Here is a 24,420-nt window from a genome sequence, read left to right on the forward strand (position 1 = left end):
TAATGAAGATAGAACTTCAGCATAAGACTTGATTCTTCTCTACTACACTTAATATATACAGAAGTAGTGTAGGAAAAGCCCTGCTTTCAATAGAAACTATGCTTTAAAGAATTTAGCAGACTGGCACATAAGACACTAGTTCCATCTCTGAAGACATCTAACTCTTAAACCTCAGACCACTGCCACAACTCTTTCTAAAAGCAGAAAGAGTTATTGTATAGAAATCTAATCTGTTTAAACTGTAAAGATGTGCTTATTAACTTTCATATCAGAAAATAACAAGGTATTGAAGACTGCTGGATCAGCAATATGGAAAACCTGAGGCTACCTGAAAGAGACTTCATGCAAGATTTTCTTGCCTTATTACCAGTTATACTGAAATGGAACGTAAAAGCTACACCTCTACAATTTCTACTTACTGGAATAAATTGATATAGGTTTCAACATCTCTCATGTCACTTTGTCTCCAGTTTTTCTTAAATCCAACAACAAGGGTGTTAGGTCTCATTCTACCCAGACCAGCAGCCTAAAAAGAACAACAAATATTTTTTTTTAAAAGCCATGTTACTGAAACAACTAAAGGTTCTATTATTTTCTTAAGCAGAAAAAAAAAGTATTCTTCAAACTTTTAAGATAACTTTGCAAAATGAAAATACTTAAGAGTATAAAAATACTCCCAATTTCGATGTTCAACTTCATCACTTTCATTAAAAAAAAAAAAAAAAAGAAAAAGAAAAGAAAGAAAGAGGTGTACCTGCATTAAGTATTGTCCTCCATCCCTCAAGTCCTCTGCATGCACTGGTGCATAGAATGCCTTCATCTTGCTTTTAATTAGCCACCGCTGATATTTAGCTAAATCAGTTGATAGTTCCTTCATGGCTTGCCTCCGAGGACCCTTTCAAAATAAAGAAATAAAAAGAGGAGAGGGAACAAGAATTATGAGTATGAGTAGTAACAAAGCTCACCTCTTTTTTTTTATTTCACTACTAGAATCCAGTTCAAACTTGAGTAACTTCAAAACGTGCTTCCACACTATCAAAAAAACCCAAACCAACAAAATATTAGGCTTTATAAGGACCAAAGAGTGGACCAGATTCTCATTTTTAGGAAGCAAAAAGCTTTAGCAATCTTGTTTCTGCACAGCACAACCCACTTCCCCAGCAGGCAGCACAAGGTTTTCCATCAAAGTATAAGGTAGTTTTAAAAGGAAAGGGCTTTGCAGTGAAACAGACAGACAGAAGATGACTTAATAGCAGGCTTTAGGGAAATATTTGTTACAAGCCATACAAGTGTGCCTCTGTGTGTACATAACCCTAATCAGAAAGTCTGACACAGTAATGTCACTTCTGCAGTTTTATGTTGCAGTTAAGGTCACCTCCTCTTTAAATACTTGTGGCCAGCAGGCCGAGGGAGTTGATTCTGCACCTCTAACTCCCCTCTCGTGAGACCCCACCTGGAGTACTGCGTCCAGCTTTAGAGCCCCCAACATATGAAGGACATGGACCAGTTGGAGAGGGTCCAGAGGAGGGCCATGAAGATGATCAGAAGGCTGGACCACCTCTCCTATGAGGACAGGCTGAGAGGGTTGGGGCTGTTCAGCCTGGAGAAGAGAAGGCTCTGGAGAGACCTTATAACAGTCTTCCAGTACCTGAAGGGGCCCTACAAGAAAGACGAGGAGCTCTTCAGCAGGGCCTGTTGCAACAGGAAAAGGGGTAATGGTTTTAAAATAGAGGGAGATAGATTCAGATTAGACATTAAGAAAAAATTGTTTACAATTAGAGTGGTGGAACACTGGCAGACTGCCTCTCAGAGAGGTGGTGGATACCCCATCCCTGAAAGGTGGGGTGGATACTCCATCCCAAGGCCAGGTTGGATGAGGATCTGAGAAACCTGATCTAGTTGGAGATGTGCCTGCTCCTTGCAGGGAGGTTGGACTAGATGACCTTTAAAGGCCCCTTCCAACCCTAACCATTCTATGATTCTAGTTTTTATTACTTGCATCAGGACAAATCATTGTGTTCCTCCTAGACGTCAAAAAGCAGAATAGGTGATGATGTGTAATAAAGAACACAGTAGCCTAGCTTTTGCAAAAGGATACAATTTGCAAAAGGACAAAGACTGACCAAATGGTCAGAGTTAGTGAAGAATAAGGTAGTGTCACTCTTCTTCTAGGAAAGCGATTTTTAAAAGATAGGATAGGCTCCCAGAAAATATCAAATCATAACTGCTTTACTACAAGGATGACACTACCTTATTCCTTTCAGTACAGCCCTACTTTTGAAAGACAGTAATTCCATCTTAACCTCTCCAGTACTACTCCATTTCTGTCCTTTGCAGTTACTGAAATATGAAGTTTGTATGGACAGGAATTAAAGTTTAAGACAAAACTGGCCAATATTTTCTTAACAAAATGTATGTTCTGTGGATTGCATTAACTTGATGTCCTCTTATCTGTTCATTAGTTCAGAAGTCAGTCATATTTAATAAGCGTGGTAAATTTAAACATATAAGAGTAATCAGCCTTGGTATTTAAAATTATACTTGCTTAAATATTCCCAGTGATGTGACAGAAGAAGTTTGGCCTTAAAATACGAAGTATAATAGTCACCTTATATCACAATTAAGACAACTGTAATTTTGAAGAATAGTTACTTGAAGCTTGCTTCATTCCCCCCCACCCCAAAAGCTCTACAGGTCTGTCATAGCAGACATACCGAAAAGAAGGAAGAAAAAAAAAAAAAAAAAAAAGGTAAGAACTGCTGAAATTATGATGTCCTTGCAGAACAGCCCTCACACACATCCAACTCCGCAAAACCTCACATCTCATATCCTGACAAAAAGTAGGGAAAGTTAGTGCAATAACAGGGGCTGAGCAGAAAGGGAAGAGGAAAGGAAATACTTCTTCACATTACTGTTTCACCTGCCAATGAAATTAATCTGGTAACTGAATGAATGAAAAACTACTTGAGAAGTTATGAACAATTTTTAACTATTAGCTACACTGATATTGAATTTACTGTTCAAGAAGGTTTGTTTTAGACCAGGCTTTGCGGGGAATCTATACAGGAATCAATCTCCCTGGAACAGTTAACACTGAGAGGAAGTCTAGCTGTATACTGCACTTCATTTTGACCAACTGCTCTGTCCAAAGTATGAGAGAGTACATGAGACTGTACGACACAAGGACAGAATCCAGGCTGTAATCCAATGTTCACTTCCTCATACAAAGCTTCCTTGGCATTTAAGCATCAAATGATCACAGGTACTCATTTTGCAAAGTTTCCCCTGTGGTATACATCACTGCAATAGTGATGACCCATACATGAGTGGATTCTACTAGTGAATCTCTTCTTGCATTTCTCAATGTCTAATGATGCTCTCATTCAAAAAAAGAAAAAACCCAAACCCAAAAAACGAACCCCACACAAACAAGAACCACAGATGAAAAGCAAACAGGTTGAAACAAAAAAACCAAAAAATAAAGTAAAAATAGAAGACACTTACCATATGCACATGGCCACAGATCATCAAGCCCACATTCTTGGTGAAAGCATGGACAAGGTGAAGCAAAGCTGGACGTGCATTTGGAGCACCTGTCATAATTAAGCACTGAGGTCTAGAATTGTGAATAAATGAAGGGGAAAAAAGGTTGGAATTCTTTTCACCTGGAGTTGTGGGTTTTTTAATTAACAGAAAGAAGTTTATTCCAAATATTTGTCATAAGAACATAATCATTGCTGGAGGGGTAGTACACATCTACTTTTACAAGACTACATTAAATTAAGTAAAGAATTAAATTAAGTTAAGAGGAATTAAGTTCCTTGTAAAGCTCATTCTCTGGACCCTTCTCCAGCTTTGTTGCTCTTCTTTGAGCACGCTCTAGCACCTCAATATCTTTCTTACAGTAAGGGGCCCAAAACTGAACAGAATATTCAAGATGCGGCCTCACCAGTGCTGAGTAGAAGGGGATGATCACTTCTCTAGTCTTGCTGGCCACACTACTTCTCATATAAGCCAGGATGCTATCAGCCTTCTTGGCTACCTGGGCACATTGCTGGCACATATTCAGCTGGCTTATACTCAGCTGGCTGTCAACTAACACCTCCAGGTCCTTTTCTGCCAGGCAGCCTTCCAGCCACTCTTCCCCAAGCCTGCAGCGCTGCATGGGGTTGTCATGACCCAAGTGCAGGACCCAGCACTTAGCATTGTTGGTCTTACAGTTGGTCTCAGACCACTGATCCAGCCTGTCCAGGCTCTCTGGAGGAGCCTTTTCACCCTCAAACAGATCAATACTCCTGCTCAGCTTAGTGTCATCTGCAAACTTGTATTATAAAGAAATAAATAAGTATTGAATTGCTCTGATTTAGAATGTATCTCTGGAACTCAAACATTTTTTACCATAGGTTAGAAAAGAGTATTAGGCCAAAAACAGCTCTCCTAAAGCCACTGTGCTTAAAGCCGGCTTATCTTAAGATCTGGATCTCCTTAGGATAACAATTAAAGAAGTTCAAAACTCAGAAAGCTATACACTAGCTTCCCAAACAAAAGAGCTGAAGTACTTCCAATACAATCCTAAATACATACAGATCAGCAGAGCATTCATTTACTGTATCAGCACAAGCAGAAAGTCATGCTTGGTAAGAATTTTGCTGTAACGCTTGTTTGTATGTTAAAGTTTGCAACCCAAAATAGACTCATAGCAGACAGAAGTAAGGCTCCAACACTAATCACAGGTATTGCAAATTATTTAATGATTTGTATTAAGTTTGAAAACTGCTGCTCTTGATACCTAAGCAAACAAGTTTCTGAATGTTTATTGTTTTCTCCTGTTAACAATGCAGCTTGATGTAACAAGTAGTACAATGTTTGTAAATAAATCAGGGATTTCCAGGTCACATTAGGACTTAAGACTTCAGAAAGAAGAGCTATTTCATAATTATACTTCAAGTTTTGTGGCTAATACCTGGGAAGTGTAAAGTCCACTAATATTCATAATACACTTTAATTTAGTTTTACCGTCATATTTTTTGAGATTGTGCAGGTACCTATCATGATTGGACGACACATCTATTGTCAATGGTCTGTATGTATGCAGACTCACAGGAAATACCATAGATCTCCTCTTTGAAAAACGATGTTGCTGACAAGTCCTGCGTTCTGGATTTAACCTCAGAGAATGGCACCTGTATCAAGAATCTCCCTCTGAACTCACTCTTTATTAAATTCTGCCCCAAGTACACAAAGTCTCCCTTCACACACAATAGAGGATTTTAGTAGCTAGATCCTATTGCTAATATGCTGAGCATAACAGAATAATACACTTCTTACAGCTGCAGCTACAAGTGATGATAGAGATTTGCTAGACCAAGTGTCAACACTATAAATCCTGTGCTAGGCATAGGCAGCATGTAGGAGGTAACTGTTCTGTTTGAGAAAAGACAAGTCAGAGTCTCCATCCTTGGAAATACTCAAAACTTGAGCAATCTGATGTAACATCAAAGTTGGATCTAACTTTGCAGCTGGATCTATGGTGAGTCAGCTGAGTCAGGAACTGGGCAAGACCACACAGTAAAGTCATGATGAATCTATGAGTCTATTCATTTGGAGAAACTAATTTAAGTCAATACTTTTTGTTAAAATTTTTGGAAGCATCTTTCATCTACAACAGCTTATTCCAGAAAAGTGACGTAAATACCATAGGACAGAAAACTTCCTCCTTGAATAAGAGGTAGACAGATACACTGGCAGACAATAAGTCATTTCTGTTCTTCAGGCATGTGAAAAACACTCTAGCCTGTTTGCCATTACTGGTGATGAGTATATGCGAGAGTACGTCTAATGTGAAATAGCTGAGGACAAAATCCACAGTATACACATCTTGGGGATTTTAGGTTAGATCAGTTTTGTCCCAAGCATGTGGACTGACTGCAGTTTGGAGCATATCTTCCAATTCAGTTTCATCAAAAAGGAATGTAATTCACAGATCATGATGCAAACCTTGAGGCATCTAACAATAAGCAGGCATCACCCAGGGACTTGCTTCTAAAGTGCACTCTTAATTAGAAATAAAATGCTAATGTAAATATGTCCAGAGGATGTCCATGATGGTAAAATTCAAAGCTGTCATAACCGACAGGAGATGAACAGGCATTTAATGGACACCATAATAGCAAACATCGTGACAGTACCCTACTGAATACATAGAAGTAATTTCCTATGTCTTTAATATTAACTATTACCTAAAGTTCTTCACGTGATCTTCCACTCCAGAGAGACGAATGGAATGCTGTAGTGCATTTAAGTAAGTCAAAGCTTGCGTTGAGGATCCCCAGTTCACATCTGTTGGAAGATTTGAAGTTCCAATATTTTAATTAAAGCTGTTCATTATAAAACCACATGTCAGAAAATGAATGTTGACTACCAACTGAAAACACTGAAGATTTAAGCTACATCTTGGTACGTTCTACGTAATACTAGTCCACAAACGCTACAGCTAAAGAGTCAATTCTATTTAAAGATAACATCTCTGTAGAAATTTTAGCAAACAAGTTTGGTATTTTACAATTACAGGAAGAGAGAATGTAAGTTTTTCTCCCCCCAACATTTCAATGACTGTGACAACTTCAGAGTCAAAAGAATAACACTTCACAAAAAAACCCTGTGCTTAGGTATTTTGTACCATAACAAAGGAAAAAGTAACCTCAAAACACTGCCTAAACAAAGTCAAGTACTTTCAGTTAAAAACTTCTACGTTAAGTAGTTCCTTTTAGATTATTATTTTTATAAGGAAATGAAAGATCCCAGTATTCTCTCTATTTCTTCCCATATACATATTTTGAAAGCTATAATGGATTTATGATCCAAGTACTTCATCATCTTCACAGCCCAGAATGTAGCGTTTTCCTTATTTTCAACTTCAGGAACACTTATTGGTTTAGTTCTGCTCCATCTTGTGCTTAGAATCACACAATACTCTTAGAAGAAGGAAGAAAGTGTATAAATTCTTGTTCATAGCTATAGGAATGGTTTACTGCAAAAACCACCACCTCTCAAATCCCTTTTCAATTCGGAAAAGTAAGGGAGCATCCTCCTTCACTTCCTATCAAAACATAACATGCTTTTCTAGTGCATTTGTTGCCACAATCCAAACTCTTTCCGTATGAACCTTTTCCTCCAATTTTCATTCAGATGTTTATGACTAAGGCATGCATCTTGATAATTTGGGAGGAGAAGGAACACAGCAGTGACTACACAGCCATAAATACACTGCTTTGCAACTAAAAAGCCTGAAATAGATGTTTCATAGAATCACAGGATGGTTTGGGTTGGAAGGGACCTTTAAAGGCCACCTAGTTCAAACCCCCTGCAGTGAGCAGGGACATCTTCAACCAGATTGGATTGCTCAGAGCCCCCGTCCAGCCTGACCTTGAACCTGGTGGGGCATCCACCACCTCTCCAGGAAACCTGTTCCAAATGCTTCACCGCCCTCATCGTAAAAAAAAGTTTGAGCTAGTTGACCAAACAGAAGTGAGTTCTCTTTTTTTCCTCCCTAAAGGCCATCACTTTTTCCCCTTCTTCTACATCCCTCGTCTCCCCACTGCAATCAAAAGAAGCCCCTCTACATACCTGGCTTCTTGTAAGTGACATAAATGTAGAGCCCAAGGACTATGACATATGTTAGAAGTGCTGCCCACCAATTGATGACAAACATCACAATGCAACACAGAATAGCTCCAACAAGAGAAATCCACATATTGTAGTATTTGAAAGCAGGGCGCCAACCTAGTCAAAATATAATATGAAGGACAGAAGAGAAGAGGAGGGAAATTAATTTCACCACTACTCCAAGAGAAGGAAGGTGCTACTCCTCCCTTCCTTCCCTAGTATTCTGCATCACATCTCACCCAAGTGGGTGACAGTTTCAGTAATGCACAAAATAAAGGCTTTGTCACATTTATGCTTTAAATTTTCCAACGCATTTCAGAAGAATTTGAATCTTTCTTATATGGATAGGTAAATGTTCCTGATTCTGCCCTCTAAAAGCCTACTGCAAAAATGAAAGTTTAAAGACACCTGTGTCAGTATATCTACTGAATCAGGCTACAGGAACATTGGCAATAGCTTGCCGGACAACCGATTTTTACCTTCAAAGGTAGTGTAACATGGGTTATCAGCCCGTGACTCACTCTCTCACCTACTACTAACTATTTGTAGTTGTGTATTTTTACTATTTTCACATGACCAGAAATTTTCATCACATGAAACAGAAAAGGACAGATACATCGAAGCAGAACTTGAATATGTCAAAGTACTGGACTGTCACTGCTTTACATCCTTATCTATCACAAGTTTATCCAAAATCAAGCAAATACACACGTACATCCCCACTAACACAACCAAGATTAACAAGTATATTCGACACAGAACTGTTACGTAATCATAATTATGCAGATGCTCTAGAAAAATAATGATATCTACCAGTTCAGCAACTTAAAGCTTTTAAGGGGATTATTTCAGTACAAATGCATAGTGGACTGGGTATGATATACATCTGCTCTGCAAGTACTGGGTTTTGGCTTATTCCTATAATCTAACTAGCCTCCCACATCAAAGGCTATAAAAATCTGGCAATACCACCTGCAATTCCAGTTTCTTCCAGACTCGAAGATGTAACATATTAACAAAGAAATCCAAAGAAGATAAAATGGTTGTTCTTGAATGCCAGATACTAAGAAGAGTTTCTGAATAAACACTCAATTATCTTGTGTTCCCTCAGGAAATCTCCCAAGCTTTACTAGATCCCTCAGTCCTCAAAATTTCAGGAGACTCAAATATGCACCATCTTATGCTTGTAATTCAGATGTACCATGAGAGTCAAACAGATACTTCGTAACTACATTAAACTAAACATTAATTTATATTAATATCTTTTAAATTGTATTTATGCATAAAGAAATTGCAGGCTAAACTCTCACCCCCAAAATGTAGTTCCTACCTGGAGATTTTGCAAGAGAAGCATGGAATACAGAGAAGTTAATCAAGGCATATGAGGCCAAGAAGAAGTTAGAAATAATTGGAGCAATGACATTCAGTTCAGCTGTAAAACAAAAAATAAAGCAGGCTGTTATGAAAGATATCATCCAATGGCTATGTAGATTCCAGAGTAAAAAATCTGCTACACATGATTTTATTTTCTAATTTACTCTAAGGAGAAGCAGTTTGTTCTTTCTGTTCAACAAAGCTATTATCCTAATGATCTCCTCCTATTTATTAAGTTAACTTCTAATAGTCAGGAAGTCTAACTTTCAGTTTTAAAAATACAAACATTTTTCCACACTACCAATTGTTCCAGGATTGTCAGTTTTGAAGCACTATGTACTCTCTCAAAGTAATTTCTTTCCCACCACAACTTGATCAAACAGTGCACTGATACACTGGATTCTGAGGAAAGTCGGAAACAGTAGACAGAGCATTAATATATCTCCAGTGTGTCTCTAGCTCATTTCTCAAACAAATAACAAGATACTAATAAGTTTAAGAGACAATCAACTATGGTGAATGGTAACAGCAACAAAGTTAGTGTGAGCAATGCGACAAACATGTTCATCTGCCTGCATTTTAAATGGAAAGTTGTATCAATGGTACTAGTAGAGTGCATTATTACAGACCAATACCACCACGACAGTGATGAGTACACCCTCTTTAGTGAAAGAGATGTAAGAACTTGATGCTCTCCTTTCCTTGCGGCAGCGTGGTACAAAATGTTTATATGGTGTACTCTCACCATCAAAAAAGTGATCAAAATGCAGAATGTGCCATGTTAGTCTGCAAGTTTCTACTTGTTGTAATCAAGCTTTCAGTCAGCCTGCTGTAGTAGGGACATCATGAGTATACCTACACCTTAAGCAGGCTTGTGGGGAAGGATGAAAGAGCAAACTGGGAGAAGTTTAAAAGCACTTGTACAGGACTCATGGATGGACACAGCACAATTAGTCTGCCATCTACACAGAACACAAAATTCTACCTAGACTATCTTTACCTTTAGAAACAGCAGCATCAGCACTCATCTCTACTGTTTGTAACTTAACAGAAAAACACACTTTAAAAAACATTGTTCATGCAAGTTTGCCATCTACTGAAGATGTATGTAATTATTAAAAATCTGAAATAAACTTTCATATTTACAAGATATAACATCTCTCTACCTCAAGCAAAAGATGTATTTGTATTGATTGATAAAGAGAGATACCTGCGGTTATTAGGAAAAATGCAGTATTACTACAGTTCAATGCAGTACTAGACAGTTATATCTAGAAGATAGGAGACTAACCCTCAAAATAAACAGATTTAGAATACTGGCTTAGAATTAAGCTGTGCGTTAGACCTCTAGGACACTGTCATCAAGTCATGATATGAAATAGAATGCTTTGTAAAGGACAAAAGCATGCTGAGATTCATTATAATTTCAAACTAACCAATTAGTATGAAACCAAGAGCAATCAAAAATGTTAGGAGATATCCTCTCAGTGGTTCATTGTTCTTCCCATAGCCTTTCGCAAACATCTGAAATCCTGGATAAATGTTGTCCTTGCACAAAGCCTAGGAAAAAATAAAATTCAAGAATCAGCATGGATTTTATTCAAAACGTATCTTTGCTAATGCTTACTAATGCTGCCTTCCAGTGCATATTGTCTTCATGAAAGAGGAAGATTTATAGCTACCATGTGCTAATTCTAACTTCAATTGTCTTTGCATCTTGACATTTTGCATTTCCAATATTCTATCCTTCAGTAGTTTCTATCTGTAAAAAAAACCCAACGTTTGCTCTTCTGCAAGTAATTGACTATCTTACTTTACTGGTGTCTTAAAAATCACAAGCAGTCTTTCTTTAGAGATGATGTTTTCTCAGAAAGTGGAAAGTTTGCCCAATATATACACTAGTACTCTGCATCAATACTTGTGCTTCCTTTCTGCAACAAGATCTCTTCTACATTTGACTCCCTACTAAACTTTTGGGAAAGAAAGTCCTCAGAAGACATTGAAGTTTTACCTAGTTAAAGATAATTTTTAAGACAAAGAATGAGATTAAATGGTTAAAAACAAGGTAAAGCAAAATACATTCAGGAACACCAACAAGATGAGTGTAAATGATTTACATGAGAAGTAGTACACAATTATTTTGGTAATGTATTCTCTGAGGATTAAGATTCCACAGCTACAGGCTCTATTTCATGCTGCCTCCTCCTGTGATTACTTTGAGAAATTAACTAACCTGTTATCTTTGTATGTGCTCTACTGTTACTCACAACAAAAACCATCTAAAGGAGCTTGTAGATTCCTGTAGTGTTAGTTATACCACAACTAGTCTCTAAACTAACCAGAAACACGAGATCTGGAACAAATTATAGTCTAGCTACATTTAGTAACAGTGACACACTGTTTTCCCATTCTAAGCAACAGGTAAATATTAGATCAATCCACTGATGTCAACTACTATGAATCACGATGGCAGTATGTCAGAATCCCCTTCCAAAAATTCTGATTATCATAGAATCATAAAATAGTCTGAGCTGGAAGGGACCTTTAAAGGTCATCAAGTCCAACCTCCCTGCACGGAGCAGGGACCTCTCCAACCAGATCAGGTTGCTCAGAGCCCCATCCAACCTGGCCTTGAACATTTCCAGGGACGGGGCATCCACCACCTCTCTGGGCAACCTCTTCCAGTGTTTTACTGCCCTCATTGTAAAAAAAAAAATAATTTCCTGATATCTAGTCTGAATCTACGTCTTCTATTTTAAAACCATTATGGCTTGTCCTGTCATGAAAGGCCCTGCTAAAGAGCGTCTCCCCATCTTTCTTATACTAAAAACTTAATTGAAATTATTCTTTAAAAGATTATAGTTTTGCTTCCTTACTTACCTGGAAGATCTTAGGTGCACTCACAAGGGATGCTAATGCAGAAGACAGAGTGGCAGAAAAAATACCTGCAGAAATCAGTGGTGCAAATCCCGATACCATGCTCATCACCTGAAAGCAAAATATATTTTTTTAAAGAATATGAAAAAGTCATTCAAATAGTATAGTGACATTAGCTACACAAACATAAACATACAATACTATGTTTCCTCCACTTAAAAGTTATTTGAATATCATGCATCCATATCAATGAGTTAACTGAGGACAAATCAGAAGATATAAATGCATCCTAATTTCAGAACAAGAGAAGGTGGCTTTTCACACAATACATAGTCCAACTATGTAATTCTCAGGTCAAAACAATCAATAGCAAAAGTCTCCATGGGCACATAAGAGGATTAAAAATAAGTCAGGGAAGAAAAACACATTGGAATTTGTCACATATTTTGACTAGCATACTGCTGAATAACATGGTCTCAGAGAGCCCAAGTGACAAAACAACTGGAATTAGGGAACACCTTATGAAAGCTGATTGTCTTTCTCAACATTTCCATCACTATGTTAGGCTTAGTTTCCAATTCAAAACCACAAGTACAGGACAAGCTTGCTTCTTATCTCTGCAGGATCGCATTCTAGGAAATCTTTGTAACCACAGTAAGTGAAATACACTATGCAATTCTTGTTGGACTGGATGACTAACAAAGTGATAAATGCTCTGTAAGCTAAGTGTAAAAGAACAATGTTGATAAAACATTTTTTAAAATTCCAAATTGGGACCAAATCAGTTTCTGACTAATTGCCATACAGCCTAAAGACCCTCTTCTACCCTCCTACTGATGACTTCCATAATATAGCTGCATCCAGCTTTGCATGTATCAGGTGAATTAAGATACAGAACTATGTATTTAAAAAACAATTTAATAACAGTACTTCTCTTTATGACAAAAAAGTCTAAGCTGCTTGAAGACAACCAGTGTTTAAGAATTCGGTACCATCTTGAAAAAGCTTGTGTTTTTAGTCATTGGACCAAACCCAGCACAGTGCCTTTCAAGCACAATGTATGAGAATGCATGATTTGCACAGATTACTTACCTCTTTCATCCTGGCAACCTCACCTACAGTATCAGGAAAGTGACTGAAGCAAGGGGAGAAAGATCATGCAGAAATGTCCAGTTTTTAAGTTACTGAAGTTTTAAAACTTAGCTGACTAAAGCAATCTTAAGTAGGACATGCTCTCAGAAACAATACACAGGTGATTGATTAAGTTTTATTCATATTCCTAGGGCTAAGCTAATGATAAAATTTAGCGTTTTTCTCCAAATCAGACTGAGTCTCTCAAACAGTCAACTGAATCTCCATGCTAAATCAACTTTCATTTGTCAGTTCAAGGCATGCCTTGCCTAAAAAAAGAAATTAAATAACTGCAGTTGCATAAGATAAGGCTGAAGTGGCTGTCACAGTAGTGTAAAAAATGGAGGAGATGATTTATCATAGAATCATAGAATGGTTTGAGTTGGAAGGGACCTTCAAAGGACATCTAGTCCAACCCCCCTGCAAGGAGCAGGGACATCCCCAACTAGATCAGGTTGCTCAGAGCCTCATCCAGCCTGGCCTTGAATGTTTCCAGGGATGGGGCATCCACCACCTCTCTGGGCAACCTGTTCCAGTGTTCTACAACTTGCATTGTAAAATTTTTTTTCCTAATATCCAATCTAAATCTACCTCCCTCTATCTTAAAACCATTACCCCTCGTCCTATCACAACAGGCCCTACTGAACAGCTTCTCCCCATCTTTCTTGTAGGCCCCCCTTGAAGTACTGGAAGACCACCATAAGGTCTCCCCGGAGCCTCCTCTTCTCCAGGCTGAACAGCCCCAACTCTCTCAGCCTGTCCTCATAGGAGAGGTGCTCCAGCCCTTTTATTATCTTCGTGGCCCTCCTCTGGACCCTCTCCAACTGGTCCATGTCCTTCTTGTGTTGGGGGCTCCAGAACTGGACACAGTACTCCAGGTGGGGTCTCACCAGGGCAGAGTAGAGGAAGAGAATCACCTCCCTTGACCTGCTGGCCACGCTTCTCTTGATGCAGCCCATGATGCAGTTGGCCTTCTGGGTCACAAGGGCGCATTGCCAGCTCATGTTGAGCTTCTCATCCACCAGCACTCCCAAGTTCTTCTCCTCAGGGCTGCTCTCAATCCATTCCCCGCTTAAGCGGGGATTGCCATGACCCAGGTGCAGGACCTTGCACTTGGCCTGGGTGAACTTCATGAAGCTGGCATGGGCCCACCTCTCCAGCCTGTCAAGGTCCCTCTGGATGGCATCCCTCCCTTCCAGCGTGTCAAAGGCACCACAAAGCTTGGTGTCATCAGTGAACTTGCTGAGGGTGCACTCTATCCCACGGTCCATGTCACCAACAAAGATGTTGAACAGGGCCGGGCCCAACATGGACCCCTGAGGGACACCACTCGTGACAGGCCTCCACATGGACATTGAGCCATTGACCACCACTCTCTGAGTGCGGCCATCCAGCCAACTCCTTATCCACCGAGTGGTCCGTCCATCAAACCCATGTCTCTCTAGTTTAGAGAGAAGGATGTTGTGCGGGACAGTGTCAAAAGCTTTGCACAAGTCCAGGTAGATGATGTCAGTTGCTCGTCCCTTGTCCACCGATGCTGTTACCCCATCATAGAAGTCCACCAAATTGGTCAGGCATGATCTGCCCTTGGTGACGCCATGTTGGCTATCACCAACCACCTCCTTGCTCTCCATGTGCCTTGGCATGGTTTCCAGAAGAACCTGCTCCATGACCTTGCCAGGCACAGAGGTGAGGCTGACCAGCCTGGAGTTGCCTGGTCTTCCTTGTTCACGTTTTTAAAAACGGGGGTTATGTTCCCTCTCTTCCAGTCATCGGGGACCTCACCAGACCGCCACGATTTCTCAAATACAATGGCCAATGGCTTGGCAACTTCATCCGCCAGTTCCCTCAGGACCCGCGGCTGGATCTCATCAGGTCCCATGGACTTGTGCACCTTCAAGTTCCTTAGATGTCCCTGAACCTGCTCTTCGAGTACAGTGGGCAGTTCTTCATCCTCGCAGTCCCTGCTTGTGCCTTCCACAGCTTGGGTGGTGAGACAAGAGCCGTTATCGGTCAAGACTGAGGCAAAAAAGCCATAGAGTACCTCAGCCTTCTCCATGTCCTGGGTAACCAGGACACCTGTTTCCTTCTGGAGGGGGCCTACATTCTCCTTGGACTTTCTTTTGTCCCCTACATACCTATAAAAGCTTTTCTTGTTGCTTTTTATATCCCTGGCCAGATTCAGTTCCGTCAGGGCTTTAGCCTTCCTCACCTGATCCCTGGCCACTTGCCAGGGATTTCCTGAAGCATATTTGTAGTTGACAACAGAGAAAAGAGGAAAAAAAAAAAAGGTAGGACAGACCTTGATTCACGGATGAATAAAACTAATGACACACATTATGATATCCCTCCTTTTCCCAGGTTTAAGTTAGTTTTAGAAACAACAGAAAAAGTTACAATTGTAAACATTTGTTTCTAATAACCCTACACTGTATTTCTAGAAAATAAGTTAAGAGGGTAAATGCTTGACTGACTAATATTTTAGAAATAAATTTTTGCTGTAGCAATATAATAAACAAGCATACAATAATCTTTGTAGAAGTAGTATAAAAGCATTCTTTCCTGCCAGGATAGCTTGGTCGATCTTTCCTGGAAGGAATTCTTATGGACAGAACGTACAAGTCTCCATCACTTTTCTTCCCATCTGATTTAAAACATTGTCATTTTGAGGTCTTCACTTTACTACGCTTTCATCAACTTCTTGCAATTTAGTTCTTAGAATCTACTCAGATTTCACATTCTCTTTCTCGGTTCTGTTAATTGCCTCCACTTATTTACATTTTCTATTTTTTAATATTACATCTGTTTTATAAATTTGAGAGAAATCTGAGTAAGATGTACACAGATAATGTTTGTCCATTCTAAAAGCTATAAGTTACTACTTAGGTTAGTAATGCAACAGGCATTAGAAAGCTGCTTCTAGGGTATGAGAACACTAGTGGAACCAGCTGCAGCAGAACCAGTAAGCCATAGTATTAAGCACTCCTCCCCTTCCCCAACATATACACAATAATCAAAGCCTCATAACCACAAAGCCAAGGAGCCCTCATATGTGGTTAGCTATAGCACTGAAATTTTCACCCTTGAAACACACACAGAATTAGAAGGACAGGTACCTAGTAAGAATCACCCTGCTACCACTTGTGTGGTGAGACAGGTAGATAGTTACTACTGATGAGGGACTCCTTATGTTTGCTTGGCATTTACTGTTTAAACAGTTTCTTAGATGTCAAACATTTGGGATAATGTAATATCATATTTTGACTACAGTTTCAGTTCATTAGTCCAGTCACTGTGGAGCACAAAAGAACACCACATGAAAACAAGCAGCAGCTTCTTTAAAGTTAGATTTTTGTAATATGGACAAAGCATTGTTCAAATCCCCCTTCCCCTAACTTTTTTCAAATGTTTTACAGCTGCATTCCTGTTTAAGAGGAACGTAGCAGAACTTTTACACTGTTTCTAGAATGGAGTTTCATGCTACTTTCAACTTTCATCCAAAGTTGACCAAATTGTGCATTTAAATTACCCAAAGTTATAACTTATTCTAAGGGAGTTTCAGGATGAGGCTACAGAGCCCAAACCAAGTTTTTGAAATTACTCTTCTAGCAGGTGACAGCCTGGGCAGAGAAATCTCACTGACACTGAGCAGAGAAATGTCTGAAGCCTCCAAGGACCTGTAATTCATTTGCATTGACTACAACAGAAGATAAAGATGGTCCTTCTATGCAAGTCTGACTAAGCCTGTCTCACCTCCTATTTTCATTTTAGGTTTCCTAGCATCATCTAAGCTTTGCACAGGTAAATCATACATTTGCTGCCCAAACACATTCAAAACCTGAGCTGCCTAAGAACTAACCTCAAGTCAACTCTTTGCCAGAAGAACTGAATGCAGTATACCAAAGTGATAAATTCATCCGGCTGTGCGCATGAGTAAGCTGGCACTTTCAACCTCAGAACCGGCATGCTTACAAGCTGTGAGACAAATACAACAAGCTTTGCTCACTTTAGGGATTAATTTATGTTTGTGAAGTATTTGTTCTTAGTTATTTAACCTACAGAAAGAAGTTGTTTGTATGAAGAGCTCAAGAGGTATATAAGCTTGGAGCCTCCCCCACCACTGCAACTTGCATATATATAAAAAATATAATTTAAAAAAATCTCTCCTTACGGCTACCATTCAGAGCTACTACGTTGAGGGCAGTTCTGTTAGAAAATTGACAACAGTTTATCGATAGACAGCCTCTCATGCAAACAATTTCCTTCTGACATCTTCTGAGAAGGAAGAACCACTCTTCTCAGAGATGCACAGCAAAAGCTGTGAGGATGAGAGAAAAAAAAAAAACAAACAAAAAAACAACCCACACCAAAAAAACTGAACAGCAAGGGAAAGTGCAACTGGGTATTAGAAAAACGAAATTCCACAGAGAAGGCAGCTAAGCACTGCAGCAGGTTGCCCAGAGATGCTATGCAATCTCCTGACAAAGTTTCCAAAACCCCAACAAAAATCGGACGTTAGCGGCGCTGCATTCTCCATGATGCCCCTGCCCTTTAAAGTGACTTTTCCTATTCAGGACTCACTACTTTTTCCACAGAGAGAAGCAATAATGATTTGGGAGACAGGAGTACTCTTTAGATCAAACGGTAAGAAACTAGAACATTAAATGACTAACTTATTACAAGGACAAGCAACATCCATGGTAAGCAACCCTACTGAAGTTATGACTTAAGAGAAAGATACAATCAGAGGAAATCAGTTCTACGCTATCCTCAGCTGTAAGTCTGACTATATACCGGATTCTTTCTGGCTTGAACAAACAAAGCAGCACCACACAGACAGTCAAATTATTCCACTATAAAAATGTATTTTACTCTAACAGAATGGTCTGCACTGCAACATTATTCCAGTGTGCACAAAACAGGTTTCCACACAGCTTTGCAGGTAAGGCTGTGTGCCCAACACGTAAGTAGTACATGTACAGAGTACACGTACCACATGTACTTCTCATCAAAACCTAAAAGCCAGATACATTTTTCATTAGTGGATTTCAGCTTACTCTCTAGCCAAGATTTTGTATGCCTATTAGAAAAAATTATGGCAAAGATGGACTACCATAAAGTAAGTTTAACTCAGTACACAGTAAGTATGTTTTTCTTGGTTTCTTTTAAACCCTTACCAATAGTTCATGGACATACCAATTACCTGCGAAGTTTAAATTGAAGACTATGAATTACCTCATGACTCCTAAAGGATTTTTAAATACAGGAACATCAAGTTTTAGGAAAATTCACAACATTTTTACCATTGAGGATGATACGGTGACAAATATGTAAAACATTCTTTAAAAGTCTTTATGTTTTCTAAGAAACTTAAATTAAGGAACAAGTTACTGAGAGAGGCTACCTATGATTACTGTGCATCACTACTGAACTTCTGTCCACATCACTGAATGATGACATTCAGATATATAAAGAGAGAAAATTGCAGTACCACCACCTAACCTAAGCAATTTACTCAGAAGAAGAGTAAATATTTATGCCACCTGTGTATAAACACCCTGAAGTTTTTAACATAGTTAAGTTGTTCTTCTACATACTAGCTAGAGTGTACCACTTAACTATTCCAGATCAATATTATATTTATGGAGATACATATTTTTAGCCTATGATTTTTCTTAATATGCAATTCAGAAAAAAGAACAAACAGAAAACCCAATAAATAGATTTAGGAGAAAGTTTTATACCTGGAAATTGTTCATCAGTCCATACTGACACCCTGTCTGACAGGATGAGAAATCATAGTTTAATTTGCAAGCTGCAGTAGTGCAATTTGTCAGCTCAGTGACAATGGTGTTATTAACGCTCCCTGTGGCATCTCGAACAACACAGGAACCTAGAGAGGACACAATAACAAAAAAGGCATTAACAGACTGAACCTGAACTTAAGGACATGTGTAAAGCCCTAATCTCTTTAAGTAAGCATATTCTCAAAGAGCAACATTAAAACACGGTATTTACACTTTTAATACATTTCAGTATTAGACACATCTTCACTACGAAGAACAAATACAAAAAAGCAAACCAATTGCTCTCTTGCCTGAGATAAACTTCAGTTTTTTAATAGATGTGAGTCTAATAAGAAAAGGAAAGTTTTAGCACAGAGGAAAAAAACGTATACGTATAGTATTATGCACCATCACTTGATTTTTTAGTTTATCTTTTTGTCAGTTTTCCTAGAGGAATGCATTTTTGTAGTGTATGTACAGAGGCATGTAGGCAGGGGTACAGTGTTGTAGTTATTTCTTTTCTAGTCAATATGGCTTGACATCTAAAAAATTACATAGTTTGTCATGAAAGCCTGCTGCAAGCCATTTTCCAATGCTTAAATATGCCACTTCCTATGTGACTGTGGCATGTTAAGTTAGTTTCGTAGTGAAAAAAAAAAGCCACACAGTCCCATTCCTTCCACATTTTTTTTAATTAAGTTTATCACTTAAACTGCTGTCTTCAATTCATCTATGATTATCTTTAATTTCACTGGTCCAGAAAATGCAGAAGATACTGTATTGAAGTACTAACAAAAACTTTAGAATACTAAAAAGCCTGCAAGTCTTCTATTTCAAGGGTTTTTTTTGTCTCATAAAGGAAGAAACAAACTAGACCAGACTAAGTATTATTTAACATTCTATGGTTTAATAGTTGAAGTAGTCAAACTGTTTAGACATCAGCATATATTTCCAGGGAGAGGAATTAAATAAGGAATGAGGAAGAGAAGAGGGAAGTCTATAGAGGAGTAGCCAATAAAATTCCCTTAATTTGGTCTTTTAGGAACATGAATGATAAGAAGGTCCTGGGAAGAGAACTGTGTGACTACTGAGGAGCTAAATTACCTACTTAGAAAATAAGGAGGGCACAGATGTGCTGCAAGCTTAAGTTTAAGTTTCTCCTATAACAATCCCTGTTATCTATGTAATTTGCCTCTCTTTCACGGGGAAAATGAATTCCTAAATACTTATACCATATTTAGATTGCTTCTGAGCCATGAGAACTTGATCAATAGTTGACAATAACACCTGGTCCTGATAAATGGGCATTACTTAATCCTTCCACTTCTCACATTTATTGTTCAGTTACTTAGTCCCAATTGGTTACATTTCAGTGTTTCCTATACTGATCAGCTGTCTTCTGCTTTTCTTGTGGGTACGTGGAAGGGCTGAGGTTTTTTTTTTTTTGTTGTTGTTCTGTTTTAAATGGGATTGAAAGCTCTGTAGGAGAAAGTTTCTTCTCTGCCACTATGTAAGTATTTGCCTCAGCCATTCAAGCAGCATATAAAGATGTGACAATATACTTACTAGTTTAACTATTTGGAGATAGCATTTTGTTGGTAATAGACAGCAGTGGCCGAAACATTAACTTGAGCAACCCATTAAATAGCTACAGTGCACTATCACAGCCCTCCTCCTCCTCATTCCCTTTCTCATAGTTCAGATCCAACTGGCTGGCAGATCTTTCACACATGGAGTCAAAGTACAACAAAAAGGAACAATGGCACTACAAACAAACTTAATGTGAGCCTTGCTATGACAGAATGCAGAACAGAACCCAGCTGGACAGGCTCCACTCTCAGCATTTGTAAGCATGTTCCTGCCAAAGTAAAATAAAATTTTGCAATGCTATAAGCCCGAGAAGGTTAACAGATCATCTATATCAAGTTACGTCCAAACTACATGCAACCAGCAAGAAATCCAGAGATACTACCTTGAGTCTTTCAGACTGCAGTTGAGAGTGCTTAGCTGCTCCAGTGCTATAAGCAACTACAGCTAGGCTTCTATTAATTAGTCTTATTTCCCTGTATACAGAAAGTAGGTCTTAACTCTACTTAGAAATTTAGGTTTTTTATTAGTCTCCTTTGGTTTTAAAACAACAGATGTTGCTCTTTGAAATATGTTTTTTAATAATTTTTATATCAAAGTTGCTTATGCAATCTTCAACGTGCCATCTGTGCATCTGCATTAGTCCCCCGCTAAAGTACAAAACTGCACACTTTCTCCTCACAGCTGTTACCTTTTTGAAATAGGGTACCTAGTTCCAGCAGTAAGGCTAGCAACTTTCCTCTTCTAAGGCTTATCTACACTCAGTTTCTTAACCCTCTTTCTCACTACAGAGCATGCAAATACTGACCTAAATTCAGAACATCATCTTCCCCTTCAGACATGACTACTCAGTGACATTTACTAGCTTGTTCGAAGTTTTAATGACATGCTTATCACTAAGCTGGAAACATACAGTGGGGAACAGTGTGTGGGGAAAGGAATAAAGTTCTTGTATTTGTTCAATTCCTGATCCAATGCCTGAAAAAAAGCCAGATTTCACTCATATCACTCTCTGACTTCTGCAATAGCACTGGCCTTTTCTAACTAGTAAAATTCTAACTGTAAAGTATAGGAGGCAACTAAGGCAGGACACTTCCGATGCATCAAATAACTTCATGTTCAGTTGGTTTTGCAAACTGTTCCTTTCAAAAAATGAAAAATTAGGTTTTTCATATTTGAAAGATGATCAAAGCATTCCATTAACAAATTAATATTAGCAAGCATTTAGCTCTCACGTGGGTTCAAGTTTTAAAGTATTCAAATTTGGTAGCAGAGGTCTATGTGGTCAATCTAATTCGGAAGTAAGTGTAGGTCATTATGCTGCATAAAGCACAACCACTACAGAGCAACTCTTTGGCAGAGCTATAGTACAACATTAGCCAACAGAGGCAGACTAGCAAGACTGGAATCTTTGGAAAGGAAGTATCATTAGTGGTAAGATCAATGGTACTCTTACAAATGAGAATTTCATTGAAAAGGCAGCACAGCTAAGGTAAGGCAACACCTTTCATGTAAGAAAACTGATTACTGCTGCCAGAAACTAATTTACGTGATATGAGTAAAACCATTTCCAGTCATAGGCAAGAAATAGGTGAGATACAATTACAATCTTATGTTCATACAGTTACTAGAATAGCATTATTTTATGGGTGGGAAAAATCTGGTTGACCATTGGTGCTCTAGAGCAAAACTGATCGACACAGCATCAAACCCGAAAGCAATTTCTATAGAGAATTTGAAACCCACTGTGGAGTGCAGAAGACCAGGAAGAGAGTTTCCACATGAAAATAAAACTACAGACAACATTTCTGAACAAGACAATACTTCTGAAAGTTGGCTGCCCAGATGAGGGTACTACTCTCTCTCCTCCCTCTACCAGGGAATCCCTGCTCATGCATCCTCAAAGAACTGTTTGATTATCCCACAATTCACTTCAGATAAGTAGCTGACTGCCATCACCTTCAAACCAATACTGGGGTTTCTTCAGTGAATATTTTCTGAAAACACACTTTGCTAATCCAGGTATTATCCCTTGGCCAAATTGTAAATCTTTTAATATAAGTAACTGCAACAAATGTGGAAACATCCATATGAAGTCTTTTAAAGCAGTCACTAGTCTTAGAAAAACATTACTCATTTTAGGAAATTATAAAACCAGTTGAAAATTGAACCTCCAACAATAAAAATTAGAAACCTCTGGCTATTACTTTCCCATGCATGAAAGTCAATTACATAGTGATTTACATAATGAATTACATAAACTGTATAAAAATACACCCTCAGAATGAATGTGAAGAGATAAAGTTAAAACATTTTCTATTTACCTACAGATACTGCAATTCCTACGTAAACCAATGTAGTAATTAAGATGGCCAACAACGTTCCTTTAGGTATGGCTGACTGAGGATCCTGAAAGAAAAATGTCAGCGGACAGTGATGACAGAGATAAACGTATACTCAGTGTTTGTGAACAGTATTTACTAATTCACTACTCACCGCAAGATCACCTGAGATATTTGCACCAGCAAGTATGCCAGTTGCAGCAGGGAAGAAAATAGCAAATACAGAAAAGAAGGTTTCTTCCTGTCGGAAATCTGGTCCAAAATTCTCCATAAATATTTCAGCTGTAGAAAAAGATTTAGGTCTATCAATACAGAAGCCACAGTATTAGCCCATTCCAGTCATTATTAGCTCCATGAAAAAGCTGAAAGTGACAGCTGTATGACCTTCTTACGCATAGAACATTTCAGCCCTAATTCATCACTTCAACTCAAAATAAAAGTTAACACAGTATAGTTAAATAGCCTTTAAAACCAGAAAGAGTACTGACAGTATCATCCAGCTTTTTAAAATTTAATATAACCAATATTAAGCAAGCAGAACCAAGTTTTGGCCTAATGGCTTTAAGGAACAAAACTGCAGAAGTTTCAGGAAAAAAAATCTCCATAATCAAACAGGACTATAAGCTATTTTAGACGTTTAACTTAATTATGACATGTCTCCTCTGCACAAAGATACTGTTTACAATACTAACTGTTCCAACATACCTTTATAACCAAAGAAACCTTTAGGCTTCTTGCTATCCAAAGGAATAAATGTTCCTATGACAAAGTCTCCAATAGCAAGTATGAGGATCACCAGTAGGACTATCTGTGCCTGAAACATAATGATTGCAGTTAGACAGAAGAACTTGCTCTTTTTCACAGCTTCAGGCTTCAGTGTTGTGTTCTAAAATGTAAATATATACTTGATTACAAAGTCAGCTTAGTCTTCTCTGTTTGTTTTCCATAAATAAATAAAAGCAAGCTGGAGAGAGCATTACCAAGATTTTTAATAAACATGAGCAATTTGTAAGTTTAGCATTCATTCAAAAGATAGTTTTTTATTACTATAGTCCTCGATTATATTTCTGAAGACAAAATACTTAAAACAACTATTTTCTCTACAAGTCTTCTAGAAGGAATGGATTTGAGTAGGTTGAAGAAATTCAAAAGAGCTAAATGCACACACTAGCAGTATTGCCTTATTAACTGTGATCATAATACTTTGCCTTACACTTTAGTATGTGGTATTTACTTCACGAACAATTTTATTACATTAGGAATCAAACAGCTATTTTTACTATTTAATGCAGCAGTGTTCTGGTTTTGTCAGTGAGGGGGGGGCTAAGGTAGCAGCTTCTGTAGGAAACTGCTAGAAGTCGCTCCCCTTTGTTTAGTGGACTTGGCCAGGCCTAGGGCGGACCCACTGCTGGCCAAGGCCGAGCCAATTGGTAGCAGAATGTCCCGTGATAACGCCTCTGCGATAACATATTTAAGTAGGGGAAAACAGAAAAAAAAAAGGGGGAGAGAAGATGTGAAGCAGCTGAGTGGGGGGCAGAGAGGGGGAGGCGCGAGCCTCATGGGCCTTGCAGCCCTCACCCTCTGGCCTCCTGCCGGGCAGCCGACTGGGCCCAACTCAGCCCGGCCTGGGTGCAAGAAGTGGAGAGGAGATGAGAAGT

At 38.6% G+C, this 24,420-nt stretch overlaps 1 protein-coding gene across 5 annotated transcripts in view; it reads right to left on the reverse strand.

Annotated features, from left to right (window-relative positions):
• The window catches only part of SLC12A2 (solute carrier family 12 member 2), a 68,205-nt gene that overhangs the window by 14,075 nt on the left and 29,710 nt on the right, over positions 1-24,420 (reverse strand). For 4 of the 5 annotated variants that reach the window (XM_086771524.1, XM_086771523.1, XM_086771527.1 and 1 more), the window contains exons 7-18: positions 23,468-23,576; positions 22,917-23,044; positions 22,745-22,829; positions 18,792-18,940; positions 11,920-12,027; positions 10,476-10,599; positions 8,996-9,097; positions 7,627-7,782; positions 6,240-6,339; positions 3,505-3,616; positions 755-895; positions 420-526 (exon numbers count right to left, since the gene is read on the reverse strand). In XM_086771524.1, the coding sequence (XP_086627650.1) occupies positions 420-526; positions 755-895; positions 3,505-3,616; positions 6,240-6,339; positions 7,627-7,782; positions 8,996-9,097; positions 10,476-10,599; positions 11,920-12,027; positions 18,792-18,940; positions 22,745-22,829; positions 22,917-23,044; positions 23,468-23,576 (1,421 nt within the window). The remainder of the gene's footprint in view (positions 1-419; positions 527-754; positions 896-3,504; positions 3,617-6,239; positions 6,340-7,626; positions 7,783-8,995; positions 9,098-10,475; positions 10,600-11,919; positions 12,028-18,791; positions 18,941-22,744; positions 22,830-22,916; positions 23,045-23,467; positions 23,577-24,420) is intronic. The other variant, XM_086771525.1, reaches the window with a different exon arrangement.

This window comes from Chlamydotis macqueenii, chromosome Z (genome assembly GCF_036417535.1).
Source record: "Chlamydotis macqueenii isolate bChlMac1 chromosome Z, bChlMac1.mat, whole genome shotgun sequence".
Lineage (NCBI taxonomy): Eukaryota > Metazoa > Chordata > Aves > Otidiformes > Otididae > Chlamydotis > Chlamydotis macqueenii.